The sequence below is a fragment of the Oncorhynchus clarkii genome, chromosome 33 (assembly GCF_045791955.1).
Source record: "Oncorhynchus clarkii lewisi isolate Uvic-CL-2024 chromosome 33, UVic_Ocla_1.0, whole genome shotgun sequence".
NCBI classification, from domain to species: domain Eukaryota; kingdom Metazoa; phylum Chordata; class Actinopteri; order Salmoniformes; family Salmonidae; genus Oncorhynchus; species Oncorhynchus clarkii.
The window spans coordinates 17,771,134-17,784,727 of record NC_092179.1 but is presented as its reverse complement, the minus strand read 5'-3'; the positions used below and the strand labels follow the sequence as shown (position 1 = coordinate 17,784,727).

Here is a 13,594-nt window from a genome sequence, read left to right as displayed (position 1 = left end):
GTCTTTCATATCTTTTTTTATACGAGTAGAGTGTGAGTCAGACTCCCGCTACGTTCAAGCAATTGCGCCTCAGTTATTTTGATGAATGAGCAGGGACAGGGGGGGACGGCGATAGCAGAAGCGCTATCAAAACTTGTGTATTATCAAAAAAGAGCTCCACCTTTCTCCTTTTCACTTCCTGCTTGCCTTTTGATCTATAGGCCTATACCTAACACCTCTCGCTAACATGGCATGACTACTCATCTGCTTGAACTCCTAACAGTTAGTTTGAGGAATCTCACCGTAGCAATAATACTATTATCAAATGATAGATTGAAGCCATTGGAAACATTCAAATGTTATTGATTGAGGTGTGAGTCTTCCACATTGTGTCCCAGTGATGGTGGTGTTGAGGGTGTTACTTTAGGTGTTGATGCAGCTGCAATACAGTCGACTCAATACCCTACCTCCTCCTACGACATTTCTGCCTAATTGAAAAAATGAAAATAACATAACACGGCATGCAAAAGCAATTTAATTAAATAAACTTGGCTGGCTTCCCTGGTATAAAGTACAGCAATCAGTGGGAAGGTTCCACAGCACTTTTCATTTGTTGTTTACCAAATGAGCAATAACTGCCTCTGCAGAAGGACGGACTCCTCGTGAAAATGTCACATGTAATTAAAAGAGCAGGGAGCAGTACAGTCCCTAAATAATTCAGACAATGTAGCGTGAGCTGGAATTGGCTCAACATACTGCAGCAACTGCACCTTTTTTTCTGGAGAACTTGTAAGAAACTACTTACTGAGAAAGTGATTTTTCAATTGTTTTTTGAATTGCAAAATAGCCTACTAATTCATTGGCTGATGCTTTCAGTTGCAAACTATTTTAAAGCTTAATCATAGTTATTCTGTACCTTCGGGGTTGTGGGTACCGCATAAGTATTAGGTAGCCTCCCTTAACAGGTATATGCCTCCAGTGTTCTGAATATGTGAACAGGCTGTTAGGGAACCTAATACAAAGTTAACTCTACAATGGACATATAGTAGGCCTACTTCATTGCCTGTTAAAAATGAACCCCTGATTCTAACTTTTTTTGCAGTCGCACAGCATAAGTAATACAGAAGTATTTGCGTTATGGCTCTTTTTTGTGCTGCACTATGACATTAAGCTGGGTTTTAGGCTATGTGGAAGTACTGCTGCGTTATTTTAGTTACGGAGTTATCAAGTGGCTAATTCTGATTTCCGTCTGTTTTATGTTTTCTACAGTGCATCAAGTCAGAACCGGCACTTGCGAGGTTGTGGCTTTGCATCGATGCTGCAACAAGAACAAAATAGAAGAACGTTCCCAAACGGTTAAATGCTCCTGCTTCCCTGGACAAGTGGCCGGGACGACCAGAGCTGCCCCGTCTTGTGTAGATGGTACGTTCCAGCTGAATATTTAATGTTCTATTGATGTGACATTTTTTGCTGATGGTCTGTTCCACTCGGACTAATCTGAGGAGGTTAAACTGAGATCATTAAATCTTTATATGGTGAGCTTGCACCGTCTTCCTTAGTAAAACTGCTCTTAAGAATTGTTGTTAATTTTTAAACGCTTCAGACCACAAGGTGCTTAGTCATAGCCATCCACAGAAGCCTCATTTATACTTTGTTTTATTCTTAAACTTTACAATACACTTTACAAGTGTTAAACTGTAATTAAATGTGTTAAAAAAAGTGTTTACCAGAAGTGCTCCTGTGTCATATAGTCGCGTCCTCAGGGGAAATTAGTTTGGTCTCCTGCAATTCCTTACATTTAGTGGAGTCTGGTGCTTTACGACAACTCGGTACTGTCTCTGCCTTTTACAGTAATGGTCTTGCTGAATTGTACTCCTCCTCTACCTCCCTATAGTGCTGTAGAACCATGTGATCCCATTAGAATGAGCTGAACATGCCAAATACACTGCCTTCAGAAAGTATTCATACCCCTTGACTTTTGTTGTGTTACAGCCCGAATTGAAAATTAATTAAATTGAGATTTTTTTGTGTTACTGGCCTGCACACAATACCCCATAATGTCAAAGTGGATTTATGTTTTTCTACATTTTTACAAATGAATAAAACATGAAAAGCTAAAATGTCTTCAGTCAATAAGTATTCAAACCCTTTGTTATGGCAAGCCCAAATAAGTTCAGGATTAAAAGATGTGCTTAACAAGTAACATAAGTTGCAAGGACTGTGTGTAATAATAGTGTTTAACATGATCTTTGAATGACTACCTCGTCTCTGTAAGGTCCCTCAGTCGAGCAGGGAATTTCAAACACAGATTCAACCACAAAGACCAGGGAGGTTTTCCAATGCCTCTCAAAAAAGGGCACCTATTGGAAAAAACGGATACAGAATAAAAATATTCCAAAACATGCATCCTGTTTGCAACAAGGCACTAAAGTAATACTGCTAATAATGTGTCCTGAATAAAAAGCGTTATGTTTGGGGCAAATCCAACGTAATACATCACTGAGTACCATTCTTCAAGCATGGTGGTGGCTGCATCATGCTATGGGTGTGCTTGTCACCGGCAAGGACTAGGAAGTTTTTTTTATGATAAAAAGAAACGGATTAGAGCTAAGCACAAGCAAAATCCTAGAGGAAAACCTGGTTCAGTCTGCTTTCCACCAGACACTGGGAGACAAATTCAACTTTCAGCAGGATAATAACCTATAACACAAGGCCAAATATACACAGGAGTTACTTACCAAGACAACATTTAATGTTCCTGAGTGGCCAAGTTACACTTCTGACTTAAATTGGCTTGAAAATCTATGGCAAGACATGAAAATGGCTGTCTAGCAATGATCAGCAGCCAACTTGACAGAGCATGAATCATTTTTTAAAGAATGTGTAAATACTGTATAATCCAGGTGTGCAAAGCTCTTAGAGACTTACCCAGAAACACTCACTGCTGTAATCGCTGCCAAAGGGGATTCTAATGTGTATTGACTCAAGGGGTGTGCAGCACAAGAGGTTGGTGGCACCTTAATTGGGGAGGACGGGCTCGTGGTAATGACTGGAGTGGAATACATGAATACACATGATTTCCAGGTGTTTGATGCCATTCCATTTGCTCCGTTCCGGCCATTATTAAGAGCCGTTCTGCCCTCAGCAGCCTCTACTGGTGTGAATACTTTCTGAAGGCACTGTACCTATAGGACGTGAAAGTAGATGTTGTGAATCTCAGCGCCGTTTCAATGAGTGTTATCTTCAGGCACCCAGAAATGTGTTGTCTTTTCCCATCAGAACCCAATTTTGCGCCTTCAATGCAATGTCTGGCCCAAGCCGGATTCACCTCACGTTGATACTGTACGACTTAATCCTTAAATTACTGACAGATCAGGGGTATAAGTGACTGCTCCTTGTTTTGGAGTAAATCTCATGTGTGGCAAGCAGGGAATGTGTTACCGTGAAATAAGTGTGAAATTAGATATATATTTGTTTCAGGGCGGCAGCTATCCTAGTGGTTAGAGTGTTGGGCCTGTAACCGAAAGGTTGCTAGTTTGAATCCCCGTGTTGACAATGTAAAAATCTGTTGTTCTGCCCCTGAACAAGGCAGTTAACCCACTGTTCCTAGGATGTCATTGTAAATAAGAGATTGTTATTAACTGACTTGCCTATTTAAATAAAATATGTGGTGAGCAAAGTATGCCAGGAGTGCTCTTGGCTTTCTAAAACACGTCTTCCATTCTCTTAACTGTTTTCTGGATTCATAAGAGGTTTTCAATGTACAGGATAAGAATTTCAATACTGTCCATCGTTATAGAGGCCTAAGGCTGTATTAATGATGAAATAAATGTACGTTTGCATGTGAACTGTAGATTTGAGTGCTTCAAAGTTGCCAGTAGAAAGAAATGTACTTGATTTGCGTATCTTGATTTTTTAATTAAAAAAAATTTAACTGGGCAAGTCAGTTAAGAACAAATTCTTATTTACAATGATGGCCTACCCCGGCCAAACCCTAACCTGGACGATGCTGGCCCAATTGTGCGCCGCCCTATGGGACTCCCAATCACGTCCAGTTGTGGTACAGACTGGAACCGAACCAGGGTCTGTAGTGACGCCTCTAGCACTGAGATGCAGGGCCTTAGATTGCTGCGTCACTCAGGAGCCCTCATGATAAATGTGCTTCTTCTGAGGCATAAAGCTGACTGCTGCATCATGTTTCCTTTCATTGCATTAAATCATACAGCCTCTCTGAACCACATTCAAGGTTTAGTTACACTTCAACAGGCCTCACTGCAAAGTCAACTCAGCTTTACATATCCACTGTCACATTGGTATGAATGATTCGGGAGACCGACGCAGGAATGCGTAATAGGGTTTTTAATTTCACTGAAATTACGGCGTGCCGTGTAAAGGCATGGGGACAAAGACCAAACAAACACGTAACAAAACACAGGGTAGAAACCCAAAACAAAAGAGCGAGGAGCACCTCGAATAAATAACACAAGCACACAATGATTAACACACGGGGACGAGACCCGTAATCATCTGCGCAATCCACAATGGCACGAAAACCCAAGATACACAGCACAGGTACTCACACGCACCAACGGACATAGTAACAATAATCGACAGACTATAGAAACCAAAGGGCACACTTATACAAGTACTAATCAGTGGGAATAGGGGACAGGTGTGCGTAATGAAAGTTCCGGAGGGATCTGTGACATCCACAAAACCACTATATGATTCCACAAGGCTGAAGTTTTGACCACAGAACAGTGAATTCACAGCTCTCCCAGTTTTGCTTAGCTCACATTATATTTGCTGCATTCCTTGTGCACCTGGTATCATATTCAAAGCTCACAGATGAATTTGCATGGCTCCAAACCTGTTCCCTTGTATTGCACAGTGAACGTAGGTGATTAACAGAGCTGTGTATCAGAATGTTAAGACTGATGTATCATTGTCCCATAAAGCTTTCTATCCATGTACAGTATCATGATACTAGGTCTACGTGAAGTGAGAAGGGAACACACGTTTCTGCATTGAAATCAATAGAAAGTACACAGCAATCACTATGCTTCCTAAGGGAAGGAGGCGATTTGAAACCCTCACATTTTCGAAAAAGGCACTTGAAGTTAACTTACATCTATGCCATGTCAGTCCCAGAACATCACTTACCCACACCAATGTGGCAGTCAGACCACCAACCAGGCAGAAAGAGCTGCCTCAGTTTGGGATTGAAAAGCAGTTCACACCTAAAGTCTGGCACCAGATGCGTTTAACCTATTCGATGACATTTGAGTATTGACATTCTCAGCAAATTAAAGCGCTGTTCCAATGGCGCCCAGTTTAAAGTGCTCCACGGGTGATCTCTGAAAAATGATCAGCACTTAACCTTTTAATGATGGTTTTTATACATCCAGGGATTACCTGAGCTCTCATCTCAGTTTGAGCCTGATCACCTCCTCAAAGCATTGTTAAGTGTCTGAAATGTATTCTGTTCCAACAGTTTGGTGGACATCAAACCGTATGATACAGCCAACGTTGTACAATTACTGTCACTTCTAAAAGTGCTTTACACAATATGGCTGTTGTAATCATGCCTGTGGGATACAAAAAAGTTTATCTTAATGTATCCACCCTCTGTGCATGATTGTTTGGCTCTCATTAAATTCAATACAACTACCTCATGGTGTTTTGTAGTGATGGGGGGGGGAATCGATAGTTACATTTCACAATATAATTTTTTGCAAATATGATATAAATATTTGACTCCAAAAATAGGTAGGCAACGTAAGCGGTAGTTCTCATCTCTCTGCAGCAGACATATAGTGAGAAATATGTTTGGAACATCAAATCGCAATACATATAGAATCGTGAGAATCGCAATGCATATCGTATCGGCACCTAAGTGTCGTGACAATATTGTATCGTGAGGCCTCTGGCAATTCCCAGCCCTATTGTTTTGTAAAACAAGGAACATGTCTGTTCCTGTATGTCTCCCTAGTATCTCTCAAAGCTGCTCATTGTAACGATGTCTCTGTTCTCCCCTAGCCTCTATAGTGGAGCAGAAGTGGTGGTGTCAGATGCATCCATGTCTGGATGGGGAGGAGTGTAAAGTCCTCCCAGATCTGAAGGGATGGAGTTGCGCCACGGGGAACAAGATAAAGACTACCAAGGTAAGGGTCATTGTAATCAACACATTGCACTTTAGACAGTGGCAACAAGCCATCGAATTTCATTTCAGCTGTACAGTCGTGGCCAAAAGTTTTGAGAATGACACATTCACTTTCACAAAGTCTGCCGCCTTAGTTTGTATGATGGCAATTTGCTTATACTCCAGAATGTTATGTAGAGTGATCAGATGAATTGCAAAGAATTGCAAAGTCCCTATTTGCCATGCAAATGAACTGAATCCCCCCAAAAACATTTCCACTGCATTTCAGTCCTGCCATAAAAGGACCAGCTGATATCATGTCAGTGATTCTCTCGTGAACACGGGTGTGAGTGTTGACTAGGACAAGGCTGGAGACCACTCTGTAATGCTGATTGAGTTTGAATAACAGGCTGGAAGCTTCAAAAGGAGGGTGGTGCTTGGAATCATTGTTCTTCCTCTGTCAGCCATGGTTACCTGCAAGGAAACACGTGCCATCATCATTGCTTTGCACAAAAAGGGCTTCACAGGCAAGGATATTACTGCCAGTAAGATTGCAAAAAAATCCAAATCAACCATTTATCGGATCATCAAGAACTTCTCGGAGAGCAGTTAAATTCTTGTGAAGAAGGCTTCAGGGCACCCAAGAAAGTCCAGCAAGCGCCAGGACTGTCTCCTAAAGTTGATTCAGCTGCGGGATCGGGGCACCACCAGTACAGAGCTTGCTCAGGAATGGCAGCAGGCAGGTGTGAGTGCATCTGCACGCACAGTGAGGCAAAGACTTTTGGAGGATGGCCTGGTGTCAAGAAGGGCAGTAAAGAAGCCACTTCTCTCCAGGAAAAACATCAGGGACAGACTGATATTCTGCAAAAGGTACAGGGATTGGACTGCTGAGGACTGGGGTAAAGTCATTTTCTCTGATGAATCCCCTTTCCAGTTGTTTGGGGCATCCGGAAAAAAGCTTGTCCGGAGAAGACAAGGTGAGCGCTACCATCAGTCCTGTGTCATGCCAACAGTAAAGCGTCCTGAGACCATTCATGTGTGGGGTTGCTTTCAGCAAAGGGACGAACAATGCCTTTTTCCAGCATGATGGAGCACCTTGCCATAAGGCAAAAGTGATAACTAAGTGGCTCGGGGAGCAAAACATCGATATTTTGGGTCCATGGCCAGGAATCTCCCCAGACATTAATCCCATTGAGAACTTGTGGTCAATCCTCAAGAGGCGGGTGGACAAACAAAAACCCACAAGTTCTGACAACTCCAAGCATTGATTATGCAAGAATGGGCTGCCATCAGTCAGGATGTGGCCCAGAAGTTAATTGACAGCATGCCAGGGCGGATTGCAGAGGTCTTGAAAAAGAATGGTCAACACTGCAAATATTGATTCTTTACATCAACTTCATGTAATTGTCAATAAAAGCCTTTGACACTTATGAAATGCTTGTAATTATACAATAGTATTCCATAGTAACAGCTGACAACATTTTGAAAGACACTGAAGCTGCAAACTTTGTGGAAATTAACATTTGTGTCATTCTCAAAACTTTTGGCCATGACTGTACAGAGTACCAACATAGTAGGGGTCATAGTAGTCCTCATAGTAGCCAAGTACAGTCAACATCAGTTTAAAAAGACACCTATATGTTTCTCAACCTATTGACCTTGCCTATTTGTATCATTGGTCAAGGTCAAACGGTTTAGTCTGAAATTACAGCACTCTGCCGTGCCATTGCTAAAACTGTCTAATGTTTGCAGTCACTACTGGGGCCCTGGGGGCCTATATCTGAGGGGCCGACATGTCTCCTTAGCACTATCAGAGCCATTTTGAGGACCGAAACGTGCAAATTACTCACTCCAATTACTTGCTTTTAACGCGGTAACCCGATGCCCGTATCCTTCCCTGGGTTATGACGACCCCTAGACTTGAGTTCTGCCTCCTATGTACTTAATTATTTAAACTGGCCACACCACACCACACCTGTCTGGAGCCTGTAATTATCGATCCGGGGATTAGTCGGGACCTCAAAATGGAATGGGGTTTATTTGGTGGACAGTGTTGCTGCAGCAGTATTGATGGATTGATCAACCATAATAACCTTACCCACATGTTAATTTTGCTTGGGATGAAATTTAAAACTCATCTCTTCACTTCCTCTTTTTCCCCTGTCTTTGTTAACACGGAACGCTGGAAAGATCTCATCGGACAGGGATCAGCTCTGGTAACCCTTGATGCCCTGGAACCGAATCAAGGTGATGCAATCTTGTTAGATGAATTTTATTGAATTGGACCAATATCAACGTTCATCTTTATTGTTTTCTGAATTCAGACTATAGCCTTTAATGCAAGTATTGAATATTACAGTTTAAACATGATCTGCATCCTACTGTGTCAAGCGCTGGTGAGAAACAGCAAACAAACCCTTTCTATTAGTTTGAACATTTGCTTAATGAGGAAATAAGATTTACACCATGCTCCTTAATTGTACTTATTAGGATGCAAGTAATGACTATTCATGGATCATTTATGGTTTAAATAGATAAATTCAACAAAACAGCTGGGGAGAGTGTTCTAATTGCTTTACCTGCCATCCAAGATACTTCAACATCTTTTAGAAGATGGAAAATACATTGCTTCCCCATAATGTGATTATGCCATCTCAATAAAATTGCCTTACATTAAAATGGAAGCGTATTTCCCTCTACTCGCTAATGTGCTTCCCTGCCACGGGCAAAACCTATTGAGAATGCAGGAGAATGAACAGGAGAATGATTATCTAGCATAACATGTCCAAATAACCCATTTAGCCATTATAGATTGGAAAATGATAATTGTACAATGAATAATGAGCCGAGCCAGGTTGGGTATCTTTCTGTTACAGATTTCATGAGTCACCCTCTGACCCATGCAGCTATAGGCCTGTTTCGCTCATTGTTTTCACTCAGCCTTAGGTTTAACACAATGTATGTGATTGAATATGATTCAGAAAGAGATTCAAATCAAATCAAATCAAATTTTATTTGTCACATACACATGGTTAGCAGATGTTAATGCGAGTGTAGCGAAATGCTTGTGCTTCTAGTTCCGACAATGCAGTAATAACAAGTAATCTAACTAACAATTCCAAAACTACTGTCTTGTACACAGTGTAAGGGGATAAAGAATATGTACATAAGGATATATGAATGAGTGATGGTACAGAGCAGCATAGGCAAGATACAGTAGATGGTATCGGGTACAGTATGTACAAATGAGATGAGTATGTAAACAAAGTGGCATAGTATAGTATAAAGTGGCTAGTGATACATGTATTACATAAGGATACCGTCGATGATATAGAGTACAGTATATACGTATGCGTATGAGATGAATAATGTAGGGTAAGTAACATTTATATAAGGTAGCATTGTTTAAAGTGGCTAGTGATATATTTACATAATTTCCCATCAATTCCCATTATTAAAGTGGCTGGAGTTGAGTCAGTGTCAGTGTGTTGGCAGCAGCCACTCAGTGTTAGTGGTGGCTGTTTAACAGTCTGATGGCCTTGAGATAGAAGCTGTTTTTCAGTCTCTCGGTCCCAGCTTTGATGCACCTGTACTGACCTCGCCTTCTGGATGATAGCGGGGTGAACAGGCAGTGGCTCGGGTGGTTGATGTCCTTGATGATCTTTATGGCCTTCCTGTGACATCGGGTGGTGTAGGTGTCCTGGAGGGCAGGTAGTTTGCCCCCGGTGATGCGTTGTGCAGACCTCACTACCCTCTGGAGAGCCTTACGGTTGAGGGCGGTGCAGTTGCCATACCAGGCGGTGATACAGCCCGCCAGGATGCTCTCGATTGTGCATCTGTAGAAGTTTGTGAGTGCTTTTGGTGACAAGCCGAATTTCTTCAGCCTCCTGAGGTTGAAGAGGCGCTGCTGCGCCTTCTTCACGATGCTGTCTGTGTGAGTGGACCAATTCAGTTTGTCTGTGATGTGTATGCCGAGGAACTTAAAACTTGCTACCCTCTCCACTACTGTTCCATCGATGTGGATAGGGGGGTGTTCCCTCTGCTGTTTCCTGAAGTCCACAATCATCTCCTTAGTTTTGTTGACGTTGAGTGTGAGGTTGTTTTCCTGACACCACACTCCGAGGGCCCTCACCTCCTCCCTGTAGGCCGTCTCATCGTTGTTGGTAATCAAGCCTACCACTGTTGTGTCGTCCGCAAACTTGATGATTGAGTTGGAGGCGTGCGTGGCCACGCAGACGTGGGTGAACAGGGAGTACAGGAGAGGGCTCAGAACGCAACCTTGTGGGGCCCCAGTGTTGAGGATCAGCGGGGAGGAGATGTTGTTGCCTACCCTCACCACCTGGGGGCGGCCCGTCAGGAAGTCCAGTACCCAGTTGCACAGGGCGGGGTCGAGACCCAGGGTCTCGAGCTTGATGACGAGCTTGGAGGGTACTATGGTGTTGAATGCCGAGCTGTAGTCGATGAACAGCATTCTCACATAGGTATTCCTCTTGTCCAGATGGGTTAGGGCAGTGTGCAGTGTGGTTGAGATTGCATCGTCTGTGGACCTATTTGGGCGGTAAGCAAATTGGAGTGGGTCTAGGGTGTCAGGTAGGGTGGAGGTGATATGGTCCTTGACTAGTCTCTCAAAGCACTTCATGATGACGGATGTGAGTGCTACAGGGCGGTAGTCATTTAGCTCAGTTACCTTAGCTTTCTTGGGAACAGGAACAATGGTGGCCCTCTTGAAGCATGTGGGAACAGCAGACTGGTATAGGGATTGATTGAATATGTCCGTAAACACACCGGCCAGCTGGTCTGCGCATGCTCTGAGGGCGCGGCTGGGGATGCCATCTGGGCCTGCAGCCTTGCGAGGGTTAACACGTTTAAATGTCTTACTCACCTCGGCTGCAGTGAAGGAGAGACCGCATGTTTTCGTTGCAGGCCGTGTCAGTGGCACTGTATTGTCCTCAAAGCGGGCAAAAAAGTTATTTAGTCTGCCTGGGAGCAAGACATCCTGGTCCGTGACTGGGCTGGGTTTCTTCCTGTAGTCCGTGATTGACTGTAGACCCTGCCACATGCCTCTTGTGTCTGAGCCGTTGAATTGAGATTCTACTTTGTCTCTGTACTGGCGCTTAGCTTGTTTGATAGCCTTGCGGAGGGAATAGCTGCACTGTTTGTATTCGGTCATGTTACCAGACACCTTGCCCTGATTAAAAGCAGTGGTTCGCGCTTTCAGTTTCACACGAATGCTGCCATCAATCCACGGTTTCTGGTTAGGGAATGTTTTAATCGTTGCTATGGGAACGACATCTTCAACGCACGTTCTAATGAACTCGCACACCGAATCAGCGTATTCGTCAATGTTGTTATCTGACGCAATACGAAACATCTCCCAGTCCACGTGATGGAAGCAGTCTTGGAGTGTGGAGTCAGCTTGGTCGGACCAGCGTTGGACAGACCTCAGCGTGGGAGCCTCTTGTTTTAGTTTCTGTCTGTAGGCAGGGATCAACAAAATGGAGTCGTGGTCAGCTTTTCCGAAAGGGGGGCGGGGCAGGGCCTTATATGCGTCGCGGAAGTTAGAGTAACAATGGTCCAAGGTCTTTCCTCCCCTGGTTGCGCAATCGATATGCTGATAAAATTTGGGGAGTCTTGTTTTCAGATTAGCCTTGTTAAAATCCCCAGCTACAATGAATGCAGCCTCCGGATAAATTGTTTCCAGTTTGCAGAGAGTTAAATAAAGTTCGTTCAGAGCCATCGATGTGTCTGCTTGGGGGGGGATATATACGGCTGTGATTATAATCGAAGAGAATTCTCTTGGTAGATAATGCGGTCTACATTTGATTGTGAGGAATTCTAAATCAGGTGAACAGAAGGATTTGAGTTCCTGTATGTTTCTTTCATCGCACCATGTCACGTTAGTCATAAGGCATACGCCCCCGCCCCTCTTTTTACCAGAAAGATGTTTCTGGTTGAGTTAAATGTTTTGAAGGCAGCCTGAAAAACCTTCAGAAGGTGCCACATTCCTATTTAATTCCTCCTGTCTTCTGGTGATGACGATGATCTCAGTCGATGCATTCATTTTCCCGTTCCTGCGACTACTGAGATGCCGTTAGATCTGTCTCGTGTAGGCTCCTTTCTCTGCTGACAAAAACCGGTGCCTGCTCTTTGTCTTTGTAGCATGGAATTATTCTCAAATTAGTACCACATTAATCACAGTGACAGCTCGGAAATGTAAATGGCTCATTGAGGGGGAGAATGTATTGCAATATGAACGACAAGAAGGCGCTCTCTCCTTACACATATGAAAGTGGCGTAATGCTAACCTAAATATCTGTGGAATTTACTGAGTGTGTTTGATATGATTATGAGAGTTTTTTAATATGAAGTTAGGCGATGCCTGGGGGTTGTCACAATTTTTTTCCCACTATATTTTAAGCTAATTTATTCATAGACAGAGAATACAGTGTATTCGGACAAATTAAAACGGGCCTGTCCACAGTCAAATAGCTGATTGGTGAATTAGCAAAATTAGTCTGTCAAAGGTGCCTGTTTTCTTTGCAAAGTTCACCAGTAAAAATGTAGCTTGACAACTCCCGTGGCAGCTTCCCTCAGCTGTCAGACTGGCCTAGTCGGTAGACAGTCTGCAGGAATCGATAGTGGAACGTCGTTATGAAGGTGTTATGGGTGTTCCTCGCAAGGCACGTTTCTTAAGCCCTTTCCGGAATGTACTTTTGCCTGAGCCGAGGAGCTGTCAGTCAGGGCCGGAGCTTCATGACGGGCAATTTAATCTTGTGAAGGGTCCGAAGTGCTGAGAGTATCTGACAGCATTAAACTAGGGGAGGCAGAAAACCTCCGTCTGTACGGTAAGGCAAATTCTATCCACACAAGTCCTTTATCATGATAAAAACACCATCCCTGTCAGGATAGGCCAGAATCTGATATGGAAAGTGGAGCAGGAAAAATTTTAATGACAACTTAGCCTAAACTGCAAAACATATTCTCTGTTTCAATTTTCTTCAAGGAATTTCCTCCCCCTGAGTGTAGCCTACCACTACAAATAATTTCCCAGCACGGATGGGGAAAGGCATTTAGTTGGAAAAGCACATTTTTATCCAGGGGAAATCACTTGTGCCTTTCAAATCTTGATTTAGTATTATGCTTATCATTATTGTTTTACCCCTATCTGGAAAAAGAAGTAGACAAAATCATGTGTGACTTGTGCAGTCAGTGTGACAGAGGTAATTTCAGTGGCTGAGAACGCTAATGAGTTTGCTTTGTTTGTTGACCACTGTGAGTGAAGACGCTAATATCTCCTGATAGCTTTTCTTTGCTCACTATATTGCCTTTTCTCATTAAAACTAGCAAAGAAAACCAACCACCTAATTCATACAAGATTAGGTCATGAGATTAAGAATTGTAAACTTCTCAAAAAAGGTCATTTCATAATGAACCTGTGAGCTTTCGATGCAAAAGGCCCTGTGATTACTTTGC

The 13,594-nt window shown here is 43.0% G+C and overlaps 1 protein-coding gene across 1 annotated transcript in view; it reads left to right on the top strand.

Annotated features, from left to right (window-relative positions):
• The window catches only part of LOC139393000 (chemokine-like protein TAFA-2), a 51,148-nt gene that overhangs the window by 37,205 nt on the left and 349 nt on the right, over positions 1 to 13,594 (top strand). The window contains exons 3-5 of the mRNA XM_071141316.1: positions 1,249 to 1,401; positions 6,019 to 6,143; positions 8,312 to 8,368. Of these exons, the coding sequence (XP_070997417.1) occupies positions 1,249 to 1,401; positions 6,019 to 6,143; positions 8,312 to 8,341 (308 nt within the window). The 3' untranslated portion in view covers positions 8,342 to 8,368. The remainder of the gene's footprint in view (positions 1 to 1,248; positions 1,402 to 6,018; positions 6,144 to 8,311; positions 8,369 to 13,594) is intronic.